The sequence below is a fragment of the Schistocerca nitens genome, chromosome 2 (genome assembly GCF_023898315.1).
Source record: "Schistocerca nitens isolate TAMUIC-IGC-003100 chromosome 2, iqSchNite1.1, whole genome shotgun sequence".
NCBI classification, from domain to species: Eukaryota; Metazoa; Arthropoda; class Insecta; order Orthoptera; family Acrididae; genus Schistocerca; species Schistocerca nitens.
The window spans coordinates 26,497,044-26,522,696 of NC_064615.1; the positions used below are offsets into that span (position 1 = coordinate 26,497,044).

Consider the following 25,653-nt stretch of genomic DNA (forward strand, 5'->3'; position numbering starts at 1 on the left):
TAAGTAGTGTTGAAGAAAGTGTTGAAAATATAGGATTGTCGTGGAATTCTTTAGTTTCGGTGTCTACAGATGGTAGAGGCATACACTAAGCTAATAAAATTATGTGGCACATGTACATTCTCCTTTATTTGTTTCATTTGTAGCAGTAATAATTCGTGAGTGATATCCCTGCAGGTGGCCGCGGATTTACATCGACTGGCGGTAGCTGTTGTGTGCCCCACGTGACTCTCCCCACTCTACGCTCTGGTCCCGTAGTGGGGGTAGCGTGCTCGCGCTGCTCCGTGCTCGCGCCTTGCTGCTCACAGCTTGCTCCGCGAGCACGTATGTTGTGAAGCCCTGCATTACTTGGATTACGTGATACAGCTACCTGCATTATTTTTGTTAAGCGCGACCAGTAGCAATTTTTTATTGAATCTACAAAGCCTCCATTTCTCTAGCGAGACACCACAGATATATCGAACAAAATCGCTACTGGTTATTATTTGCTGTTTAATCTTGTATTTAGTAAGTTCGTATATAAGTGGAATTACTCGTTCAGCAGTTCCACCAGTGGAAAAATGCTCCTATCGGAGCACAGAAAATGCGAGTAGACTGATCAGCCAGGTCATTGTGACCACCGACCTATCATCTGTTTAAACCGGTCCAGGCGAAAGCAGCGTAACCTGACACTGAGTGACAAACACACGGATTGTAGAATCAGTTGGCGTTCTGCCCGTGTGTGCAACGTGGAAGGCGAGCAACCTACCCGAGTTTGATCGAGGGCAGATTGTGATGGCCGGGACGCTCAGCACGAACATTTCGGAAACTGCGCGGCTTGTCGGGTGTTCGAGGAGTGGTGTAGTGAGCTTCTTCAACAGGTGGCAAAACCGAGGTGAAACCACGTCTAGACGTCGTGGGGTTAGGCGGCCGTCCTCCATTACAGATGTCGGACGCCGTAGGCTGGGCAGACTGGTAAAACAGGACAGGCGGCCAACAGTGGCGGAATTGTGTGTTTGAGCAGTGGCGGCATTAACGTCAGACTTTAATGGCGGGACGAATGCTAGCGTATATGAAAACACAGAGATCCGAATACTCCTAACGATGGGTCACCGCAGCCGACGACCTACGGATGTGCCAATGTTAAGTCACGACATCTGCAATTACGATTGAAATGGCCACGTGACCATCGGTACTGGACGTTGGGGCAGTGGCAGAGCGTTGCATGGTCTGATGAACCGCGATACCTTCTTCATCATGCCGATGGGAAAGCGCGAATCCGTCGTCTTCCAGGGGAACAGCTCCTTTGTACCTGTACTGCAGGACGAATACGAGGTGGCGACGGCTCCATTATGCTCTGTGGGACATTCACACGAGCATCCTTGGATGCAGTGAAGCTCGTTCAAGGCACCATGACGGCCAATGAGTATCGTACACTGGTTGCAGACCACGTACACCCCTTCATGACGATCACATTTCCCAACTGCCGTGGCCTTTTTCATCAAGATAATGCGGCATGTCGCAAGGCCAGGAGTGTGATGGAGTGGTTCAGGGAATGCATTGGCGAGTTCCAATTGATATGGTGGGCTCCAACTCGCCAGTTCTAATCCGACCGATCACATCTGTGATGCGTTTGAACATGGCGTCAGAGCTCGTGGCCTCTTTCCCAGAACTAATGGGAATTAGGTGACTTGTGTGTGCAGATGTGGTGCCAACTCCTTCCAGTGACCTAAAAAAGCAGCATCGCTTCCATGCCACAGGGCGCCACCGCTGTTATCCGTCCCAAAGATGGACATACCGGCTATTGGGTAGGTGGTCATGACGTTCTGGCCTATCAATGTATGTTCCTGTTTATTTAAAAGACTCTGACTGAAAAATGGGGTACTAGCTGCCTCATTGTACCATCCTCAGCTCCTTGGAAAAATTTACCGAAAAGTTCGGAATGCGAATCTATTCGCGCTTTTTTTAACATGCAACTCACTTCAAACTCCAACAAGCTACCCTAACTGTAACTCACTCACACCTCCTAGTCCATTGCTGTATGTCGCTCATACTCATCCACCCCCAGGTGTTCTTTCCCAGTCACTCATTCAGCCCAACTCATTGTCACTTTCTCTTTGTGTTTCTCTGTCATTGTCTCTTGTGTCACAGCCATAGTACCCATCTTTCTGTCCTCCTACTACTACACTCTCATCTCACTGTTACTGTTTCCCTCTTGCTTATTCTCTCTTACTGCTAATACCTTCACCCTTTTCCTAGCACTGTTCTGTCACTGTGAATTATGTTACCCTATCACTGTATCCCTCTCTTTCTCACACACTGCCATTGTCTCCTTGTCTTTCTACAACACAATGTCTTCTCTTTCAGTATAAAAACGCGCGAATATGATCGCATGACAAAATTTGTGGGAAAATTTTTAAAGGTTCTGAGGAACGGAGAATGAGGCAGCGGGGACCCCAATTTTCGGTCAGAGTCTTTTAAATAAACAGGAATTTATTCGCAATTCTTGTGCTCCAATAGGAGCATTTTTTTCTGCTGGTTCCCCCTTTTCTACCGTCTGCAGCAAGGCATGTAACTCATATGAAAAGAAATGTATAGGTATGTATAATTCTGAGTTTATATGTTATACGTAAGTGTGCATATTATATTATTTTCGATGTAAGCGTCTTACCTGTATTGGTGTAACTACCACAAGTGTCTGATTTGATATCAGCTTTTGTATCATTTGAGCCTGCCAGGAAGGACAGTATTGAGAGAATAGCCGCAACAGTCAGAGCAGCTGTGCGGGTCGCTACCAGTGAGGACTGTAAAAGCCGAGAGATATAGGGGAGTGGCGCTAGTACGATACAAGAGCATCAGCCGACTGTGTGGTGCTTCTTCGATACTGCGTCAAATGCGCGAATCTCGTCATGTACATCGATAGCAGCTTGTCAAAACAATGACATACATTCTCATGATACCTAAGGTATCATATGACAACTGTCCTTGCTGCATGTCTCAATAAGCATTCTTATATCTTCTTTCTTCCTTTCCTTTTCTGGAATAAGAATCTATTGATATATAGGTTGACTCTTACACAGAAATTTACAGTAGCCAGCCACTTTTTACAATGCTATTTATTTGTTTAAACAGCGACGTTGCCGGTTTCGAACCGATACGTTCATCTTCTTCTTCTTTTTTTTTTTTTTCCCACCCGACGGGACTTCCTTGGGGTGGCGATGCCCTACAACCAAAACAAGATGAGAGACAACGTCTTTTTAATTGCAATTATGCCTCACAACGATTTTAAGTGAAACAAAAAAATTATTATTATTAAATGGGAGACGTTTCGGTTACTTACATCACTTAAAATCGTGTTAATGTTTTCATATGTTCCTTTCTTCGCCCATTTGGCGGAGAATCTCCTCAATCTTTACCTTATTAGTACAACTAATTCTCTAAACTCTTCTGCAGCACCGTTCCAGTTTTCATACAGTTCATGATTCAGCACCATACAATGTTGTGCTCCAAATGTACATTCTCAGAAATTTCTTTCACAAATTAAGGCTTTCGTTTGATACCTGTAGATTTCTCTCCGCCTGGAATGACCTACTTGCTTGTGCTAGTCTGCTCTTTACATTCTCTTTGCTTCGTCCGTCAAGGGGTATTTTCCATTATCACTAATTTTGATGTTTGGATTGGCTATTCTCATGTCTGCTACCTCTTAACCTATTACTTTTTTCTGGTTTACTCCCAATCCATGTTCTGTTCTCCTTAAGACTGTTCATTGCATTCGATACATCCTACAATTATTTTTCACTTTCGCAGAGGATAGCAATGTCATCGACGAATCTTACCATTGACATCCTGTCAAACTGGATTTAAATGCCACTCTGGAAACTTCCTTTTATTACTTTCATTGCTTCTTCGTTGTACAGATCGAACAGTAGGGGCGGAAGATTACATACCTGTCTTACACCCTTTTTAATCCGAACACTTCATTCTTGGTCTCCCAGTATTATTGTTCCCTCTTGCTTCTTGTACGTATTGTATACAGCCCGTCTTACCCTATACTTTACTACTATTTTTCTCAGAATTCCAAATATCTTGCACCCATTTTACATTGTTGTCCGCTTTTTCCATGTCGTCGAAGCTTACGAACATGTCTTGTTTGTGCGGAGTTTTCATGCCTATCTTCCCTTGCTGTCTTCGGAACAGTGTGACTGATATTTTTCCGAAAGGTCTCACAGATTCTACCTGCCAAGTTGAGTAGTCGTTTTGATGCCGCTTCGTCCAATGGTTTTGCATTAACTGAAAAAGTTGTGGTTTTAGGAATGGCAAGAATTCCACCAGAGATTCAGAAGCCGTTTCCTTCCATGCCGCAATGAGTGCACTAGTGTAGTCATGCCCATGATGGTCACACCTCATTCTGATACCGATGTTGGACGTCGATTCCGAACGGACTGAAGGTTTAATCAGAAGACAATTCTATTTTGCACTTTAGCTGTATTATTATTGCAGTCATTTATTTCATACCCTCAGCAGATTTCGGCGATGTTCTATTTCCAAGGGCTTACTCATACTTTCGCCAAGGCGGAAAATGGATTTGTCTTTGGTAAATTTGTAGCTTTTGCAAATGTTGTTGTTGTTGTGGTCTTCAGTCCTGAGACTGGTTTGATGCAGCTCTCCATGCTACTCTATCCTGTGCAAGCTTCTTCATCTCCCAGTACCTACTGCAACCTACATCCTTCTGAATCTGCTTAGTGTATTCATCTCTTGGTCTCCCCCTACGATTTTTACCCTCCACGCTGCCCTCCAATACTAAATTGGTGATCCCTTGATGCCTCAGAACATATCCTACCAACCGATCCCTTCTTCTGGTCAAGTTGTGCCACAAACTCCTCTTCTCCCCAATCCTATTCAGTACCTCCTCATTAGTTATGTGATCTACCCATCTAATCTTCAGCATTCTTCTGTAGCACCACATTTCGAAAGCTTCTATTCTCTTCTTGTCCAAACTATTTATCGTCCATGTTTCACTTCCATACATGGCTACACTCCATACAAATACTTTCAGAAATGATTTCCTGACACTTAAATCTTTACTCGATGTTAACAAATTTCTCTTCTTCAGAAACGCTTTCCTTGCCATTGCCAGTCTACCTTTTATATCCTCTCTACTTCTACCATCATCAGTTATTTTGCTCCCCAAATAGCAAAACTCCTTTACTACTTTAAGTGTCTCATTTCCTGATCTAATTCCTTGAGCATCCCCCGACTTCATTCGATTACATTCCATTATCCTCATTTTGCTTTTGTTGATCTTCATCTTATATCCTCCCTTCAAGACACCATCCATTCCATTCAACTGCTCTTCCAAGTCCTTTGCTGTCTCTGACAGAATTACAATGTCATCGGCGAACCTCAAAGTTTTTATTTCTTCTCCATGGATTTTAATACCTATTCCGAATTTTTCTTTTGTTTCCTTTACTGCTTGCTCAATATACAGATTGAATAACATCGGGGAGAGGCTACAACCCTGTCTTACTCCCTTCCCAATCACTTCTTCCCTTTCATGTCCCTCGACTCTTATATCTGCCATCTGGTTTCTGTACAAATTGTGAATAGCCTTTCGCTCCCTGTATTTTACCCCAGCCACCTTTAGAATTTGAAAGAGAGTATTCCAGTCAACATTGTCAAAAGCTTTCTCTAAATCTACAAATGCTAGAAACGTAGGTTTGCCTTTCCTTAATCTTTCTTCTAAGATAAGTCGTAAGGTCAGTATTGCCTCACGTGTTCCGGTATTTCTACGGAATCCAAACTGATCTTCCCCGAGGTCTGCTTCTACTAGTTTTTCCATTCGTCTGTAAAGAATTCGTGTTAGTATTTTGCAGCTGTGGCTTATTAAACTGATTGTTCGGTAATTCTCACACCTGTCAACACCTGCTTTCTTTGGGATTGGAATTATTATATTCTTCTTGAAGTCTGAGGGTATTTCGCCTGTTTCATACATCTTGCTCACCAGATGGTAGAGTTTTGTCAGGACTGGCTCTCCCAAGGCCGTCAGTAGTTCCAATGGAATGTTGTCTACTCCGGGGGCCTTGTTTCGACTCAGGTCTTTCAGTGCACTGTCAAACTCTTCACGCAGTATCGTATCTCCCATTTCATCTTCATCTACATCCTCTTCCATTTCCATAATATTGTCCTCAAGTACATCGCCCTTGTATAGACCCTCTGTATACTCCTTCCACCTTTCTGCTTTCCCTTCTTTGCTTAGAACTGGGTTGCCATCTGAGCTCTTGATGTTCATACAAGTGGTTCTCTTATCTCCAAAGGTTTCTTTAATTTTCCTGTAGGCAGTATCTATCTTACCTCTAGTGAGATAAGCCTCTACATCCTTACATTTGTCCTCTAGCCATCCCTGCTTAGCCATTTTGCACTTCCTGTCGATCTCATTTTTTGAGACGTTTGTATTCCTTTTTGCCTGCTTCGTTTACTGCATTTTTATATTTTCTCCTTTCATCAATTAAATTCAATATTTCTTCTGTTACCCAAGGATTTCTACTAGCCCTCGTCTTTTTACCTACTTGATCCTCTGCTGCCTTCACTACTTCATCCCTCAAAGCTACCCATTCTTCTTCTAATGTATTTCTTTCCCCCATTCCTGTCAATTGTTCCCTTATGCTCTCCCTGAAACTCTCTACAAACTCTGGTTCTTTCAGTTTATCCAGGTCCCACCTCCTTAAATTCCCACCTTTTTGCAGTTTCTTCAGTTTTAATCTACAGGTCATAATCAATAGATTGTGGTCAGAGTTCACATCTGCCCCTGGAAATGTCTTACAATTTAAAACCTGGTTCCTAAATCTCTGTCTTACCATTATATAATCTATCTGGTACCTTTTAGTATCTCCAGGGTTCTTCCATGTATACAACCTTCTATCATGATTTTTAAACCAAGTGTTAGCTATGATTAAGTTATGCTCTGTGCAAAATTCTACCAGGCGGCTTCCTCTTTCATTTCTTAGCCCCAATCCATATTCACCTACTACGTTTCCTTCTCTCCCTTTTCCTACACTCGAATTCCAGTCACCCATGACTATTAAATTTTCGTCTACCTGCACTATCTGAATAATTTCTTTTATTTCATCATACATTTCTTCAATTTCTTCATCATCTGCGGAGCTAGTTGGCATATAAACTTGTACTACTGTAGTAGGTGTGGGCTTCGTATCTATCTTGGCCACAATAATGCGTTCACTAAGCTGTTTGTAGTAGCTTACCCGCCTTCCTATTTTCCTATTCATTATTAAACCTACTCCTGCATTACCCCTATTTGACTTTGTGTTTATAACCCTGTAGTCACTTGACCAGAAGTCTTGTTCCTCCTGCCACCGAACTTCACTAATTCCCACTATATCTAACTTTAACCTATCCATTTCCCTTTTCAAATTTTCTAACCTACCTGCCCGATTAAGGGACCTGACATTCCACGCTCCGATCCGTAGAACGCCAGTTTTCTTTCTCCTTATAACGACATCCTCTTGAGTAGTCCCCGCCCGGAGATCCGAATGGGGGACTATTTTACCTCCAGAATATTTTACCCAAGAGGACGCCATCATCATTTAATCATACAGTAAAGCTGCAAATGACACGAAGAAAACTTATCGACAGTTTAATCATGTTGTAGCCTTGTGTGATGGCATCTCCACAAAATTTTATAAGTATCAAACTGATGCTGCATAGTGTAACACTTTCCATTTTCGCCAGTGTATTAATAACCTATCTTTGCTCATAATACATCCACATCTACATGATTACTCTGCAATTCACATTTAAGTGCTTGGCAGAGGGTTCATCGAACCACAATCATACTATCTCTCTACCATTCCAATCCCCAACAGCGCGCGGGAAAAACGAACACCTAAACCTTTCTGTTCGACCTCTGATTTCTCTTATTTTATTTTGATGATCATTCCTATCTATGTAGGTTGGGCTCAACAAAATATTTTCGCATTCGGAAGAGAAAGTTGGTGACTGAAATTTCGTAAATAGATCTCGCCGCGACGAAAAACGTTATTGCTTTAATGACTTCCATCCCAACTCGCGTATCATATCTGCCACACTTTCTCCCCTATTACGTGATAATACAAAACGAGCTGCCCTTTTTTGCACTCTTTCGATGTCCTCCGTCAATCCCACCTGGTAAGGATCCCACACCGCGCAGCAATATTCTAACAGAGGACGATCGAGTGTAGTGTAAGCTCTCTCTTTAGTGGACTTGTTGCATCTTCTAAGTGTCCTGCCAATGAAACGCAACCTTTGGATCGCCTTCCCCACAATATTATCTATGTGGTCTTTCCAACTGAAGTTGTTCATAATTTTAACACCCAGGTACTTAGTTGAATTGACAGCCTTGAGAATTGTACTATTTATCGAGTAATCGAATTCCAACGGATTTCTTTTGGAACTCGTGTGGATCACCTCACACTTTTCGTTATTTAGCGTCAACTGCCACCTGCCGCACCATACAGAAATCTTTTGTAAATCGCTTTGCAACTGATACTGGTTTTCGGATGACCTTACTAGACGGTAAATTACAGCATCATCTGCGAACAACATAAGAGAACTGCTCAGATTTTCACCCAGCTCATTTATATAGATCAGGAACAGCAGAGGTCCCAGGACGCTTCTCTGGGGAACACCTGATATCACTTCAGTTTTACTCGATGATTTGCCGTCTATTACTACGAACTGCGACCTTCCTGACAGGAAATCACGAATCCAGTCGCACAACTGAGACGATACCCCATAGGCCCGCAGCTTGATTAGGAGTCGCTTGTGAGGAACGGTGTCAAAAGCTTTCCGGAAATCTAGAAATACGGAATCAACTTGAGATCCCCTGTCGACAGCGGCCATTACTTCGTGCGAATAAAGAACTAGCTGCGTTGCACAAGAACGATGTTTTCTGAAACCATGCTGATTACGTATCAATAGATCGTTCCCTTCGAGGTGATTCATAATGTTTGAATACAGTATATGCTCCAAAACCGACGTCAATGATACAGGTCTGTAGTTAGATGGATTACTCCTACTACCCTTCTTAAACACTGGTGCGACCTGCGCAATTTTCGAATCTGTAGGTACAGATCTATCGGTGAGCGAGCAGTTGTATATGATTGCTAAGTAGGGAGCTATTGTATCAGCGTAATCTGAAAGGAACCTATTCGGTATAATGTACAAGACATAATGCATTCTTGCCGTTCATCACACCTGAGGATTTTCGTGTTCTCGACTGGCGACTTACTTGAAGGGCCCCTCGCCGAAGGCGTGGATCGAGTTGGCGAAGGTGCCATTCATGCGGTAGTTGCCGGTGGCCGAGACCGACGGGAAGAGCAGCTCGAAGTCCACCCTGGAGGACAGAGGCCGCAGCCGAAGCTGGCGAGCGCGCATGCCCGAGATGCCGAGCACCGTCACGTTCCAGGCCTCACCTCTCACCCTGCAAAACCAGCCTAGTCACACAAACAGCACCCGATGTCTGGCGGGTCATGAGTTCTACAGCATACAGCCTCAAACTGAAAGTTTGATGTGTTAGTAGCGGGTTGTGACACTTTTGGCACTGAATTTTTGGAGTATTTCTTCGCCTCCGTCACCTCTCTGATATAGGCCATTTTCCCAACATATAAAATAGTGACAAACTCAAAAACTACTGGCAAACTCAAACTCTTCAGAGTTTTCCCGCCTCTATGACAGCCTCACAGCTGTAAGCTTGAGACAGCTGACCTCCTTGGTCGGCGTGGAAGCTTGCGAACTTTGTGATGTACACGGACTGCTGTCGGAACCTCTCTGCTACGCAGGGACACTCCAGGGTGCTTATTCAAATAAAGAGAGTTGTTCCTCTCCTGTTCCTACTCCACAGCACTTAGTTTTCAACTTAGGACAAGTCCAGTCTTAAGTTTCAAACTTAGGGTGTGTTGTTCAAAAATGGCTCAAATGGCCCTGAGCACTATGGGACTTAACTTCCGAGGTCATCAGTCCCCTAGAACTTAGAACTACTTAAACCTAACTAACCTAAGGACATCACACACATCCATGCCCGAGGCAGGATTCGAACCTGCGACCGTAGTGGTCGCGCGGTTCCAGACTGTAGCGCCCAGAACCGCTCGGCCACTGAGGCCGGCTTCGGTTGTGTTCTTTATTTCTGTAAATTTACAAGGTTGATGACTGAACAACAAAGGAAAGGTAACAATGACGATGCCAGTAAAAGTCTCCCAATTGAGGCAAACAAAAGTTCACTGCTAATTTTCCACAAAGGTTCGTGGCAACACACACACACTAGTAAAAGTCCAATTCAGAGACAAAGACGTAATCTTCAGCAGTCCAAGTCCACGAGGTCGGCATCCGGAGTGAACTGATCTTCAGGGCTGGTTCTAGCCCCTAAATAGCTGTCTCCAGCCAATCAGGTTTTGGCGTAGTGATACTTCCTGCAGGCGGTGGCTCGAGCTCCCCCTGCAGGAAGTAGTGCTCTGAATGTCTGTTTCCATTATCTTGTATGTAAATTGCCAGTGTTTACCATGGTGCTTTTGGTACGCCTTGGACATAGACAATCCAGTCCTCTGTGGTGTAATATGGGTTGCCGGCCCTCAGGGTCTACCTTGCTCTGGCATAACATACCTCCCCCCTTTGAAAAGTACCAATATAACCCGGTGCCGTAGGTTGATCTGTAGCTAAGTCCTCCTGAAGGAGGCGGTGAAACCCGGCCACCAGAGAGTCGGGCGCCACCTTCCGCACGAGGCGGCTGGAGCGCCGAAGCAGTGGCGGTTGCGAGGCGACGTCGGGCTGGGCAACAGGCATGGGGACGTCCCCATCGTCCAACTGAGGCGGCGCCGAAGAGGGCCCGGAAGTGGGTTCAGGGGAAGGTCCTGGAGCTGCCCCGGGTCTGGAGGAGGCGGCACGGGACTAGCATCCGGCATCTGCTGGCTATCTCCAGGAAGATCATCCACCAACTGAGGAGGGGGCATCAACATAGACCCCTAGGAAGGGGCCGGTGATGGGAGAGAGAGAGGAGCCGCCATTTTGGGCTGCGGCCGCTCGAGGAAACGAGGACACAGTTGGTTGCAGTGACGCGAAACCACCCTGTCGTCCAGGCGTACATTGAACAGTTGTCGATCATGGGGCTGGATAACGACCCCCGGAAGCCAGCTGGGTCAGGGCCTGAAACCGCGAGCCCACACTTTGGAAGGTGAGAGTTGTTTAAAATGTGATTTCAGAGGAGTGGGAGACATTTAAATACGCAGGCTGCTCTGCTTTTAAAGTTGAGGCAAGAGAACTGTAATTTTATAGATAACCGAAGGATTTTTTGAATTTATGGCCAGGATAGGATTTCAAACATAGAACTTTTGACAACCATGCAGGCTGTTCCAGTATCCACCAGGTACACCATCTTGCATTCTATACTTAGGATAAGCCATCTGGCAACCATACAGGCCATGCTAGAACGCAACAACCCCACCACCTTGGATTCTACTGTTGTAAGGCTGTGCCAGTATCACCAGGTATGCCATCTTGGGGTTTAAACAATAGGATACTTGTCCAACTTTGATTTTTTAGATTCTCAGCAGTTTACACATAGGACGAGCACCCTACTTTCACAGTAACATCATAAGAGTGGGGTAAATCCCCGGATATCTTGTAGTTCCCGCCAGTTTTTGAATTTCCCACGATTGTATATACAGGTTGTTTCACAAGTAATGGTGAATATTCAGGTATATGACAGGAATGATCATTCGAAACAAAAAAAGTCAGCCGGCCGCGGTGGTCTAGCGGTTCTGGCGCTGCAGTCCGGAACCGAGGGACTGCTACGGTCGCAGGTTCGAATCCTGCCTCGGGCATGGGTGTGTGTGATGTCCTTAGGTTAGTTAGGTTTAAGTAGTTCTAAGTTCTAGGGGACTTATGACCTAAGATGTTGAGTCCCATAGTGCTCAGAGCCATTTGAACCATTTTGAAAAAAAGTCAAGTAAACGTGGTTTCCAAAACTCATACCTTAAGAGCTATGAGCAATTCTTGATCTTTGATAGTGTGAAACAAATCTCTTCTACTGTAAGCTCTTTGCTTTCCATGTTTTGGGAAATGGTAGTATGGAGCAGTAAATATGTGCTCTACAATGCGTACCTTAAAAGTTATGAGTACTTGTTCATTCCAAGAGTTGTGTTTCAAAGTAGCGAACATGATCACATGGTTATAACTTTTAAGGTATGCGTTTTAGGGCACATGTTTACTGGACATTTTTTCTTGTTTAGGTCCATACTACCACTTCCCAAAATATGGAAAGCACAGAGCTTGCAGTAGAAGAGATTTGTTTCGCAGTATCTAATATCAAGAATTGCTCATAGCTCATAAGGTATGCATTTTAGAGTCCTTGTTTACTTGACTTTCTTGTTTCGAATGATCATACTTGTCATATCTCTGAATATTCACCATCACTTTTGAAACAACATGTATAGGGCAATTGATCTTTGTCAGATGAGTGGGGGAGGTAGAGAAATCTAGCAACAATACATGACGTTATGGATGACGTCTTAGGAGTATCAGACGGACAGCTGGCAACAATGCAGGCGGTGCTAGTACTGTCACAGCCCAGTTACCTATGTTATTAACTAATTTTTCTGGCGGCTACAGAATTTCTGAAAGTAAATGTACGAGGAAGTTGAAAGTTCTTTCTTTATATATACTCTTCCTACTCCAGCCCTAACGGTAGAATGGGCTGTTAGAGCTCTGCCATACTGTGGAGGAGGGCTTTTTGCAGCCAAGTGCCAGGCCACGAATGTGAAAGTGAAGCAGACATTGAAAAGGAAGTGACAAGCGTTTGCAATATATCCCCCATGTTATTTAGTCTGTACACTTAGCAAGCTGTGAAGGAAACCAAGGAGAAATTTGGAAAGAGCATTAAAGTTTCAGAGAGATCTTCCAGTGACACTGTGACTCTGTGAGATGTGGCAAAGGACTTGGGAGTGCAGCTGAATGGAATTGATGGTTTCTTGAAAAGAGGTTGTAACATGTACGTCAACAAAAGTAAAACCAGGATAATGGAAAGTAGTCAAATTACCCGCCAGGATAGCCGAGAGCACTAACGCACAGCTTCCTGGAGTCGGGTAGGCGCACTGACCCCGGATCGAATCCGCTCGGCAGACTAACGACTGGGGCCGGTGTGCTGGGCAGCCTGTTTGTGGTTTTTAGGCGATTTTCCACATCGCACTAGGTGAATACTGGGCTGGAGCCCTACGTTCCATTACATGACTCGCAGATATCTGAAAAACGTTCGCTTACACTAGAACAGACCACTGGGGTACACTGATTCCATCCCAGGGGTATGGGGTGGTGACAGGAAGGGCATACGGCCACCCCTTAAAATTAATATGCCACATCCATGTAACCATAACAGCAGACCCCGCAATGTCGGGATTAATGCTTGGAAAGAGAGAATGGAAAGTAGTCGAATTAAGTGAGGTGATGCTCAGGAAATTAGGTTAGGAAATGAGAAGGTGAAAGTAGTAGATTTTTGTTGTTATTTGGGCAGTTAAATACGTGATAATGACTGAAACAGAGAGGAAACAAAATGCAGGCTGGAAATACAAAAAAAGCGTTACTGAAATAAATAAATTTGTCAACATCCATTATAAATTTAAATATTAGTAAGTCTTTTCTGACAGCATGTGTTTTGTTTGTAGCCTTGTACGCTGATCAGCCAGAACATAATGTCCACCTTCCTAATAGCCGGTTTGTCCACCTTTGGCACGCATAACGGCGGCGATGCATCATAGCATGGAAGCAATGAGGCCTTGGCAGGCCGCTGGAGGAAGCTGGCATCACATCCACACACACAAGTCACCATAGTCCCATAAATTCCACGGAGATGGGCGATGAACTCTGAAGCCCTGTTCAATCACATCCCAGATGTGTTTCATCGGGTTCAGATCTGGCGAGTTGGGGGGTCAGCACATCAACTGGAAATCGGTACTGTATTCATCGAACCACTCCATTACACTCCTGGCCTTGTGACATGGCGCATTATCTTGTTGAAAAATGCCACTGCCGTTGGGAAATATGATCGACATTGAAGCCGTGTGCGTGGTCTGCAACCAATGTACGATATTCCTCGGCGGTCATTGTGCTTTGCACGAACTATACTGGATCCATGGGCGCTCACGTGAATGTTCCCCAGAACATAATGGAGCCGCCGCCAGCTTGTCTTCGTCCCGCAGTACAGGGGTCAAGGAACTGTTCCCCTGGAAGACGACAGATTAGCGCCCTCCCACTGGCATGAGGAAAGAGGTATCGGGATTCATGAGACCATGCAATGCTCTGCCCCTGTGCAGACATCCAATACCGTTGGTCACGTACCCATTTTAGTCGTAGTTGCGGATGTCATGGTGTTAACATTGGCACGTGCATAGGTCGTCGGCTGCAGTGGCTGATCGTTCTGAATGTTCGGTGCACTGTGTGTTCAGACACACATGTACTCTGCCCACCGCGAAAGTCTAATTTTAGTTCCGCCACATTAGCCGCCTGTCTTCTTTTACGTTTCTGGCTAGCCTACATCTTTAATGAGAGGTGGCCGCCCAACCCCATGGCGTCTGTATGTAGTTTCACCTATGTTTCGCCACATGTAGAAGACATAAAACACAGCACTCCTCGAACGCTCTACAAACCGTGCAGGTTCCAAACTTCGTGTGTTGAGCCTCTGGACCATTGCAGTGTGCCTGGTTCACACTAAGATAGACCGCGTGCCTTCCCCATTCTACACACAGACAGCACACTCACTGATATCGTTGTAACTGCGACCAGGACGGTCGCGGGGTTGCAATGACGGAAAGCGCGGCGGGACCCGCGGAGAGGCCCGCGAACAACAACACAACGGCAGAGGACGGACACGACCAACGAAGGACAGAATGAGTACAACAAGACCGAACAACAGAGTCACAAGGAAACAAACACATCCACTCGTACACGAACCAGGAAGTAAGCAGTCTAGCGCAAAGTGATATTAGACTGACTGGCTGAGGTGTTTAAGCTGGCAGCAGCTTAGTACGCTGCTCTACAGCCTACAGACTTTTATGGCTGAGGGAGAGGCCGATGCTTAAGTACTCCGTCGGGGGCGCCGCTATTGGCCGCTGGGACGACGTGTTCCACTGTGGCGCCCTTGTACATGAACCAGGAAGTAAGCAATCTAGCGCAAAGTGATATTAGACTGACTGGCTGAGGTGTTTAAGCTGGCAGCAGCTTAGTACGCTGCTCTACAGCCTACAGACTTCTATGGCTGAGGGAGAGGCTGATGCTTAAGTACTCTGTCGGGGGCGCCGCTATTGGCTGCTGGGACGACGTGTTCCACTGTGGCGCCCTCACACTAAAAGCGGGCCAGGAGGCGCGCGCCGCCACAGCTTACGGCGCGATGGTGCAGACACCTCTAGGGGTGTTGCTACACACTAGTGAAATCAAGGACACAGTAAAACTTCTGCTCACACACACCTTTATTCTCACACGTCCTTTTTACAGTTACAGTTGAAATATATCCGCTGCAGAGGGCAGCACAATGTACAGACTTAACAGAACATTAACAGATGGCATAGGAGTCTTCATTCCCCGACATCCTCCCCACCCTGGTCCATCTCGAGGGGGATGACCAGCTGGTCCGGTCGACAGATCTTCATACCATCTGGCTGGCAGAGGATGATGCACCGTATTTTACTGTCTCTGCCATGCCGCACTTCTTCTACCACAGCCCTCTTCATTTTAACCTTTACACGGAAGGCAGATGCTGTTGGTACGTAATTTTCGTGTGGTACAGTATCTCCACGAATTTTGCGTGTGTTGATAGCTCCTTCCACCTCTTCATTTAAGAACTCCATAAGGTTGGTGAGGTTCCCTTCTTCAATCTTTTGCCTTCAGGCATGAACAAGCCAATTTTTGCAAATTTCTTCAGAAAAGACTCGAAGAAGTTTGGGTGAAAGCACTCTCCCATAAGAGTCCACATTTTCTCCTAGTGCTCGTAGTGCTTGGATGCTGTTATGGCACTCAATGTAGGTGGAATTGAGAGCCTCTCGACTGCCTGAAGTCGAAGTGTTAAGATTCTCCAATAAATCCAGGTGACTTTGGATAATTCTGTTCCTATCCCCATATTTGGATTTCAAAATTTGCTTAGTCTGCTCATATGTATCAGCTGTAACAGCAATCCCATCGACCAAGTCCTTAGGTTCCCCATCAAGGTAACCACGGAGGAATACATGCTTGTTCATTGTTGACACCATCGGATTCTCGTCTATAGAAGCTGTGAATTGCTCCCAAAATCGAGGCCAAGCTTCTATATCCCCTGAGAATGCGTGCAGTTTGATAGTAGGCAATTTTATGTCCATACAGGCGTGTTGTTGAGCCGCTGACGTCGCGTTTCTGTCTCCTGAGCGCGCTCCTCCTAGAAGGCCTTTCGCCTTTCGGAGGGCCCATTTGCATTTATCAGTATATTCCTCACAAGCTTCCGTGTCGGCTTCGTATTCATAGTCATCCAGCAAGTCCTGTATTGTATCGTTGAGTCGGGTCAACTCTTCTAATGTTTCCTGTAGGCGTTCCTGGAAGTGTTCTACTTCTTCTGCAGCTGTAGAACCATCGAAGGCGTTTATTTGGCTGACGAAACGCGTCGCATTCGATCGCAAGGTCGTCCGCTTCCGGCGCAGCCTCCCCAAGTTCGTAGCTACTGCTTCTGCCATGGTGAGTTGGTGGTTTTGCTTTCTGTCGCGAGAGTGCGTTCAAGGTCAAGACACCCCCGTCAGTTGGATGCTATCGCTAAGGGATGGCGCTGTCCTGGAGTGTGCACCGTTAGCAGCCCCCTAGTGATGTTTGTAGTTCTCAAGAGATGGCGCGGCCGTGCAGTTTTCAACTTCCGCGACCTTTACTAGTGGTCGCTGTTGCTAACAGATGGCGCTGCAGTCTACCAATACTTTAGCAAGTCCCCTTTGTGCTTTGCAAATAATACACCAACTGCCCTCTATTGCTCTGCCACCAACAAACATGCACCAAGTAACATCATATACAAATCAATCGCCCCGCAGTGTCCTTTGCTACAGTTTCAGAGCAATGCCGCAACTTATCTGTGTGAGCTGAACGTGGCGTGACGTGACCGGATTTTGAGATTGAAGTCGCTCAAAACCTTCTCCGCCGGCGTCGAGTCCTCTTTAATGTGTAGTAGCACTCTATCTCGTCATGTTCTCCAGGGTTTCGGCACCAAAATGTTGCTACACACTAGTGAAATCAAGGACACAGTAAAACTTCTGCTCACACACACCTTTATTCTCACACGTCCATTTTACAGTTACAGTTGAAATATATCCGATGCAGGGGGCAGCACAATGTACAGACTTAACAGAACATCAACAGATGGCGTAGGAGTCTTCATTCCCCGACAAGGGGTCTTCGACGTCCATGACGTCTGGCGCGGATTCAAATTCCGCGGCGCGCGGTACCAGAGATATTACATGCACTTTGCGTGTGTGTAACTAGCAGTTATTCCTTGTCAGATGACGCTGCTATCGCCTGAACGGGTTTATATCGACAGTAGGTCGGTGGTCATAATGTTCTCGCTGATCAGTGTGCGTAAGTGAAATATATACGACAGACCAAGCAGTTCAAACAAGAAGAATAAAGAAGCTTTTGATGTACGGTGTTACAGAAGAATGCTGAAGATCAGTTGTTTAAATCAGATCTAACGAGGTTGTACTAAATCTGTCTGGAGTGAAAATAAATTTACGACAAGACTGACAAAAAGAATGGATCGTATGAAAGGACGCATCTCAATTTATCAAGGAATAATGAAACTGGTATTGAAGATAAGTGTTGTGGATAAAAATTGTAGAGGGAAACGAGGCCTGAATACAGCAAGCAGATTCCGACGGATGTAAGCGGCAGTTGTTACGCAGAGATGAAGAGGCTCGCATAGGATAGACTAGCACGGAGAGTTACATCAACCATTCTTTAGGCTGAAGACCACAACAACAATAAGAAGCAGGTGAGGTGGTAGTGGGTCAGAAGAAAGTGCCAACTGGAAACTTTTGGAACGGGTTTTCCAGCTGCAGCATTTGCCTTACAACCAGAGAAAACCTCTAGAAACGCTTGCTCATAGTTCAGGGACGATGCCTACTTTTAATTTAATTATTTGACATGAATTACTAGTGTATCTTAGTGTATTTCTATTTGATGTGTGAGAGAGTGAAGTCAATGTCATGTTCAACTAGTGCATTGTCCATACGTCGTTGTCAAATACAGACGATGTGGTCGACAACAACTGGTTGTATGAAATGTACAGAATTACCCGTAAGTATCTCTGGATAGGGCAAGTTTTGAAGTCAGTTCTCATTGTGGGCATTGTTTGTGACACTACACAGATCGATACGTGCATGTAATTTATTGGCGTCTCTGCTCCTGGAAAATGCAACGTAGTCCATTTTGTAAATATTTTCATTGGATTGCGTATCTGCAGTCGGGAACTTGTTTTGCTGTGACAGCACGCAGTGGATGCATTGTCTCCATTTCCTGTCACACCTGCCACATAGTGATACGCTCTGCAACTATGCCACAGCTTCTATCACGAATCGAAATTTGGAGGGATGCTCTATCTAGCGATATGGGACTTTTGTTTATGTCTTGTAATTTTCGCGCCATCGTCTTTTGACGCTTCAGAAGTACTTACGAGTAACCCTTTGTTGAAGAACTAAAAGACTAAAATCTATTCCGAATTCAAAGTGGTTCAAATGATTTACAACAACAATCTAATGTGATTCTTGAGTTTATCCCGGCGTATTTGATAATCAAAATATCCACGGGTGTACTTCCGGTCTACAGTGTCCAACGGGCACAATATTTCGGCGATCATACATGTCGCCATCATCAGGTGAACTGACGGACTGAGCTCCTGTGAACGTGCCGGCACGGAGATCCGTACACCATGGCTGCTCAGGGGGAAATGGGTTCGGTCGCGGCGGCGGCCGATTTAAATACCCTCCGCCCGCGGCGCGCTCACTCCGCCGTCCGCGCCCCGCGCCACGGCCGCGCGGTGGAACAGATTGCGACGGCGTCTGAGATGACGTCGGTGTGATGGCTCTGTCCGCCGTGGTCGTCACAACTATTCATTTGCTCGATTTACTCTTCATTAACCCAATCGCTGGTTCCCAAGCCTTGCTAAGAGTATATTTTATTATTATTACCACTACAGCGCAACCTGTGGAGATGGATGAAATCACGAGGGAGGAGGTAGGCACTGCGTTTATCCCATATACAGGCGCACTCTCGGGGAAAATCGCCCGCATTTTGAAGAAACACCGGGTCGGAACTGTGTTTTGTCCTCCGAATAAAACTCGTGCACTGGTGGGGAGCGCCAAAGATGACCTCGGTTTGAGGAAGGCCGGCGTGTACCAGATTCCGTGTCAATGTGGCAAGTCGTATATTGGTCAGACGATGCGTACCGTCGATGATCGATGCCGTGAACACCAGAGGCACACTCGACTGATGTATCCGAGCAAGTCGGCGGTCGCTGAACATTGTTTGTCTGAAAATCACGCTATGGAGTATGAACGCACGAGGATTCTGGTACAGACGTCGAGATACTGGGACAGCGTTGTTAGAGAGGCCATCGAAATTCGCACCAATGACGACCTCATAAACCGTGACTGTGGCTATAATCTTAGCAAGGCTTGGGAACCAGCGATTGGGTTAATCAAGAGTAAATCGAGCAAATGTATAGTTGTGACGACCACGGCGGACAGAGCCATCACACTGACGTCATCTCAGACGCCGTCGCAATCTGTTCCACCGCGCGACCGTGGCGCGGGGCGCGGACGGCGGAGTGAGCGCGCCGTGGGCGGAGGGTATTTAAATCGGCCGCCGCCGCGACCAAACCCATTTCCCCCTGAGCAGCCATAGTGTACGGATCTCCGTGCCGGCACGTTCACAGGAGCTCAGTCCGTCAGTTCACCTGATGATGGCGACATGTATGGTCGCCGAAATATTGTGCCCGTTGGACACTGTAGACCGGCAGTACACCCGTGGATATTTTGATTAACAATCTAATGGTTTGGTTCAAATGGCTCTGAGCACTATGGGACTTAACATCTGAGGTCATCAGTCCCCTAGAACTTAGAACTACTTAAACCTAACTAACCTAAGGACATCACACACATCCATGCCCGAGGCAGGATCCGAACCTGCGACCGTAGCGGTCGCGCGGTTCCAGACTGAAGCGCCTAGAACCGCTCGGCCACAGCGGCCGGCAAAATATATTCCAGAGTGGAAGGTACGCTCTTACCGACTGCAGTGAGGCCGGGAGAAAAAGTTAGAGAGTCTTACTTGGCCATGTCGCTGTCGAAGTTGAGCGGCATGGTGTCCATCCGGAGGGGATCGAGCGCGGGCAGTCCGAGCAGCCGCTGCGGCTTGTGCATGCGCTGCCAGTAGCCCTCCGCCAGCCGGGAGATGTCTATCGGGCGGTCTGTCAGGTTGGTCAGCTTGCGCGCCAGCCCGTCCACTGCAGCACAAGTGAGGCACACCTCACGTCACGCCAAGAAGTTAAAAGGCAGTAATTAGGGCAGATCCCAGCTTTACTGCACAGTTGCTTGGGGATCCACAGAACAGTAAAGAGGTTATCAAAATAACGGAACACTGTGCTCAGAACATGCTAATAGTACAATAACACATTCAAATATAACATCTTTTCCAATCTCGGCGCTATCAGGACGAATATAGTGTGAATCACTTAAAATTTGCAGCGCAAATTTTGCGGTGATAGAAAGTGCTATGATGTGTTGTTTTTACAAAACATGGCTCTGAGCACTATGGGACTCAACATCTTAGGTCATAAGTCCCCTAGAACTTAGAACTACTTAAACCTAACTAACCTAAGGACATCACACACACCCACGCCCGAGGCAGGATTCGAACCTGCGACCGTAGCAGTCCCGCGGTTCCGGACTGCAGCGCCAGAACCGCTAGACCACCGCGGCCGGCGTTGTTTTTACAGAATGGATTGATAGGAGCTCGTATTGTTAGCCAATAAACATATTGTAATAATACTTAGAAATGTATTTTTTATGCAAACATACACTTTTTATGTGGAACAATGTCTACGGACATTAATAAATTAAAAGTAGGGTAACTTAGAATGCTAGTGGTGTTTGTTGCAGGATTGTAGTGCGAGTCGCTTACGAGATATCGTATTTTAAAAAGTTCCCACACCGACACTTGTTCGTGCTGTTCAGCCTGCGTGGTTGCTTACACTATGCTTACGTGTTCCTTTAGCTCACTGCGACTTGCTGGTCAGTTAGTGTGTGACAGGCCAAGCAGTAGGTTGTGCCGGCCGAAGTGGCTCTTCAAACTTACCACTCGCCAAAAAAACGTTCGGAAAAATCACACTTTCTCTTAAATATTACTTTGTATGTCGTCTCCTTTTCGACTAAAATTAATATTCATACAACAAATAAAAGTAAACATATCCATGATTCCGGCAAGGCAAGACACATCGATGTTTGTTGTGCGATGAAACGAGAACAGGAGCTCAAAATCGGAGGGTCAATCATTATGAAATGGATTGACAGATTAGTGATTCCCTGTGTTGTGAACAACGTAAACTTTACGATGGGATCCTACCTATATAACCAGTAAAAGGCATATACTGAATTTCTGTATGATTTAGCAACTGCAATAATCGACTGACACGCCTCATGAATGCGAACTATGTCCTCTACGACGCATTATTTACTCAGTTCCTCCACTGCTAGGTAGCATATCGGGCAACACGGTTCGTCTGTCGATGCATCTGCCAGGTTTTTATCTTCTGCCCTCTTCAGGTCCACACACTGAGGATGCTTTGCAAAAGTTCGTTTCCATGCCAGCCGGTGTGGCCGAGCGGTTCTAGGCGCTTCAGCCTGGAACCGCACGACCGCTACGGTCGCAGGTTCGGATCCTGCCTCGGGCATGGACGTGTGTGATGTCCTTAGGTTAGTTAGGTTAAAGTAGTTCTAAGTTCTAGGGGACTGATGACTTCAGAAGTTAAGTCCCATAGTGCTCAGAGTCATTTGAGCCAAGTAGGTTGTGAGTGGACGATGGAATTTACCAATGCAGAAAAAGCCGACATGCTCACGGTGTGGACATTAAGACCGGATACTCCAGCTGTGTCATGTATCTTGTTAAGCAATGAAGCCACATTTACCAATCATGGCCACGTAAAGCGCCGAAATATACACTATTGGTCTGTTAACAACCCCTGTTGGCTTCGACAGGTGGAACGTCAGAGTCCATGAAGTGTAAAGGTGTGGTGTGGGATAGTGAACCATCAGCTCACAGGCCCGTTTATTATAGTCGGAACCCTGAACAGGCACAAGTGTCGCAGCGTCCTAACAGACCATCTTCCACGGATGCTAGTAGACTTTATTCTGCAGATTGCGAGAGACCTGTAGTAGCAACTTGATGGTTGCCCAGCCCATAGTGCATGAAGTATAACAGCATATCTTCACGAATTGTGTCCAAATCGTTGAACTGGACACGGAGTACCTGTATCTTGGCTGGCCTGTCCCCCGGATTTGACGCCTGTAGACTTTTTGTGGTGCCACCGCAAGGCACCACACTTGCTCGGTTGTAGGCTTCAAATCGGCCGCGGTCCGTCAGTACACATCGGACCCGCGAGTCGCCACTGTCGACGCCAGCAGACTGAGCGCTCCACTCTCGGCTGGTCTTACGAGACAAGCTAGCGCACTGCCTATTTCTACCGCCGACTTTTATAGGAATGGTTCACTTGTTATAGCTTCAGAGATCTCATTTGCAGAGACGCTAGTTAGCATAGCCTTCAGCTAAGGCAGTAGCTACGACCTAGCCAGGCGCCACATACAGTTTATGCATTGACAATTGAACTATATGGGTGAAGCAATCAGAATTATAAAGAAGTATTCGCAGTTCAGTCTATAGCTGCACTTGTAAATATTATTGTACAAAGTCAAGATCGACGTTCATCGCTGATGCTGAATTAAAGCTAAGTATTTAATTGTATTCCTGTCTACTAACTGTCTAATCACCTAAGATGTTCCAGGTACATCCCCTCAAGTATAGTTCTTTGATCCTCAAGTCAGCCTACGTGATCAACGCGTGCAATTAATGACCACACCTCGTGATCAGACTAACAGTCAAATTGCGTGACTCAGCCGGGTCACCCTTTTTTTTCATGAGGCCTATAGTTCCGCCTCATACATAACACTTTTTTTCTGGGGAAAACCTGAAAGACGATGTCTGCAAGGACGTACCAACTGCACCAGACGATATTCAATGACGTATTACTGCAACCTGCTTCGACATCTTCACTGTCATTTTAGTACATGTGCAGCAGTCAGTACATACAAGACTGGAAGCGAGTATTGGCGCTGCCGGTGGTCATTTTGAATACAACCTGTTTGTCTCGTTATTGGTCAGAATCCACATAACTAATCTGTACCCTTGCGTTGTTCCTTAGTGTGTACTGCTGCAGATACTGTACGGGCGTCAGTATGGGAATTCATCAAAAATGACTCGCACTAGAACCCTGGAACAAACACCACTGGCATTCTAATTAACCCTATATTTAGTTTGTTAATGTCAATGGGATTTGTTCCATTTAAAAAGTGTATCTTTGCACTAAAAATATGCTTTCCAAGTATTATTACAATCTGTTGATTGGCTAACAATACGAGTCCCTGCCTATCAATCCATTCTGTGAAAACCGCACATCAGTAACATTTTCAGTTTTCACAGTACTTGCGGTGCAAATGTCAGGTGATTCACCCTCTACGTGGATGATATACATGAACTTGGAATATATTATGATTCCTCCGCAACAGCTCCTGCCTAGTCAAACCTTACAGAGGATGTATTACTATTCAATTATTTATTCATTTATCGCGGTCATAAAATCTTCCCTCCTGTGTGTCTAAAGCAGGTCGCACAATACAAGGTGCGGCTAGAAAAAAACCGGACTGATGCTGGAAAAAACATTTATTTACAATTATTTACAATTTCATGTTATCTCCTTCAATGTACTCTCCTCCTCGGTCTCTACACCGCTCCATACGAATTTTCCACTGTTCATAGCAATGCTGCAGATCATTTTCGGTAAGTCCATACATTACTTCCGTCGCTTTTTCTTTTACTGCTTCAACAGTCTCAAATCTCGTTCCTTTCAAAGCTGACTTGACTTTAGGGAAAAGAAAAAAGTCACAGGGGGCCAAATCAGGTGAGTAGGGTGGATGATCTAAGATGGGAATGTTGTGTTTTGCCAAAAACGTCTTCACTGACAACGCACTGTGAGCTGGGGCATTGTCTTGGTGAAGGATCCATGACTTTTTTCTCCACAAATCGTTCCGTTTTCTCCGTACTCGCTCACGTAGGGTAGCCAGGACGCTAATGTAGTAATGCTGATTCACTGTTTGTCCCTCTGGTACCCAATCAATGTGCACAATCCCTTTGATGTAAAAAAAAAAACAATCATCATTGCCTTGAATTTCGATTTTGACATTCGTGCTTTTTTTTGTCATGGAGAACCATGAGTTTTCCAATGCATCGATTGGCGTTTAGTTTCGGGATCGTAAGTAAAAAACCACGATTCATCGCAAGTAATAACATTTTGTAAGAAGGTGGGATCACTTTCAGTGTTTTCCAGGATGTCAGAACAAATCATTCTTCAGCGTTCCTTCTGTTCAATTGTGAGACACTTTGGAACCATTTTTGAACACACTTTGTTCATGTTGAAACTTTCATGAAGAATCTGCCTAACACTTTCCTTGTCAACTCCTGTTAACTCAGACACTGCTCTGATTGTTAAACGGCGATCTTGTCGAACAAGTTTACCGATTTTTTCAATGTTTGCATCAGTTTTTGCTGACAATGGTCTGCCAGTGCGAGTGTCATCACTGGTGTCTTCGCGGCCATCTTTAAATCGTTTAAACCACTCAAACACTTGTGTTCGCGATAAACAATCATCGCCGTACACTTGTTGTAACATTACAAACGTTTCACTTGCAGATTTTCCTAGTTTGAAACAAAATTTGATGTTAACACGCTGTTCTTTCTGTACACTCAACATTTTCCGACGCACAGACAAAACGTCAACTACTTAAAACAGACGCCACGGGCAGACTGAGTGCAGGAGGCAGATGAAACTCGAGCAGTAGGCGGAGCGAGAGTCACGTAACAGGCCACGCGACTTTCAGCCTTATTGCATTCGTTTTATTGTTTCACCAGTACTAGTCCGGTTTTTTTCTAGCCACACCTCGTACGTTCAGTACAGTAAAATTCTCTACATAATAGTAAAATAATTTTTTCTAACTTCAATAACAAATAGATGTTCGTTGAGCGCAAGCTTTAAATCACTTAAGATACGCAAATAATGAAAACTAAAAGAAAAGAACGATATTTTAAATAATTGTATTAAGCAAACACTATCCGAAAATAGTGATGATCACTGCAATGTATCCGAAGCAATATACTATGTTACGCAATTGCTGGCCAGTTACGTCTTTCAATTAGGACATACTCTGTATATGAGCCTGTTTAGGGACGAGACTGTTACGCACTCACGCAGCAAACTTTGATCAAACAACTGGAAGTGCTTTAATTTGTGATATAACCATTCAACTTGGTTGTACGAAC

The 25,653-nt window shown here is 45.3% G+C and overlaps 1 protein-coding gene across 1 annotated transcript in view; it reads right to left on the minus strand.

Moving 5' to 3' along the window:
• LOC126234245 (uncharacterized) overlaps positions 1-25,653 on the minus strand; it is a 167,384-nt gene that overhangs the window by 26,572 nt on the left and 115,159 nt on the right. Inside the window, exons 3-4 of the mRNA XM_049942938.1 lie at positions 20,338-20,512; positions 9,260-9,451 (exon numbers count right to left, since the gene is read on the minus strand). Of these exons, the coding sequence (XP_049798895.1) occupies positions 9,260-9,451; positions 20,338-20,512 (367 nt within the window). The remainder of the gene's footprint in view (positions 1-9,259; positions 9,452-20,337; positions 20,513-25,653) is intronic.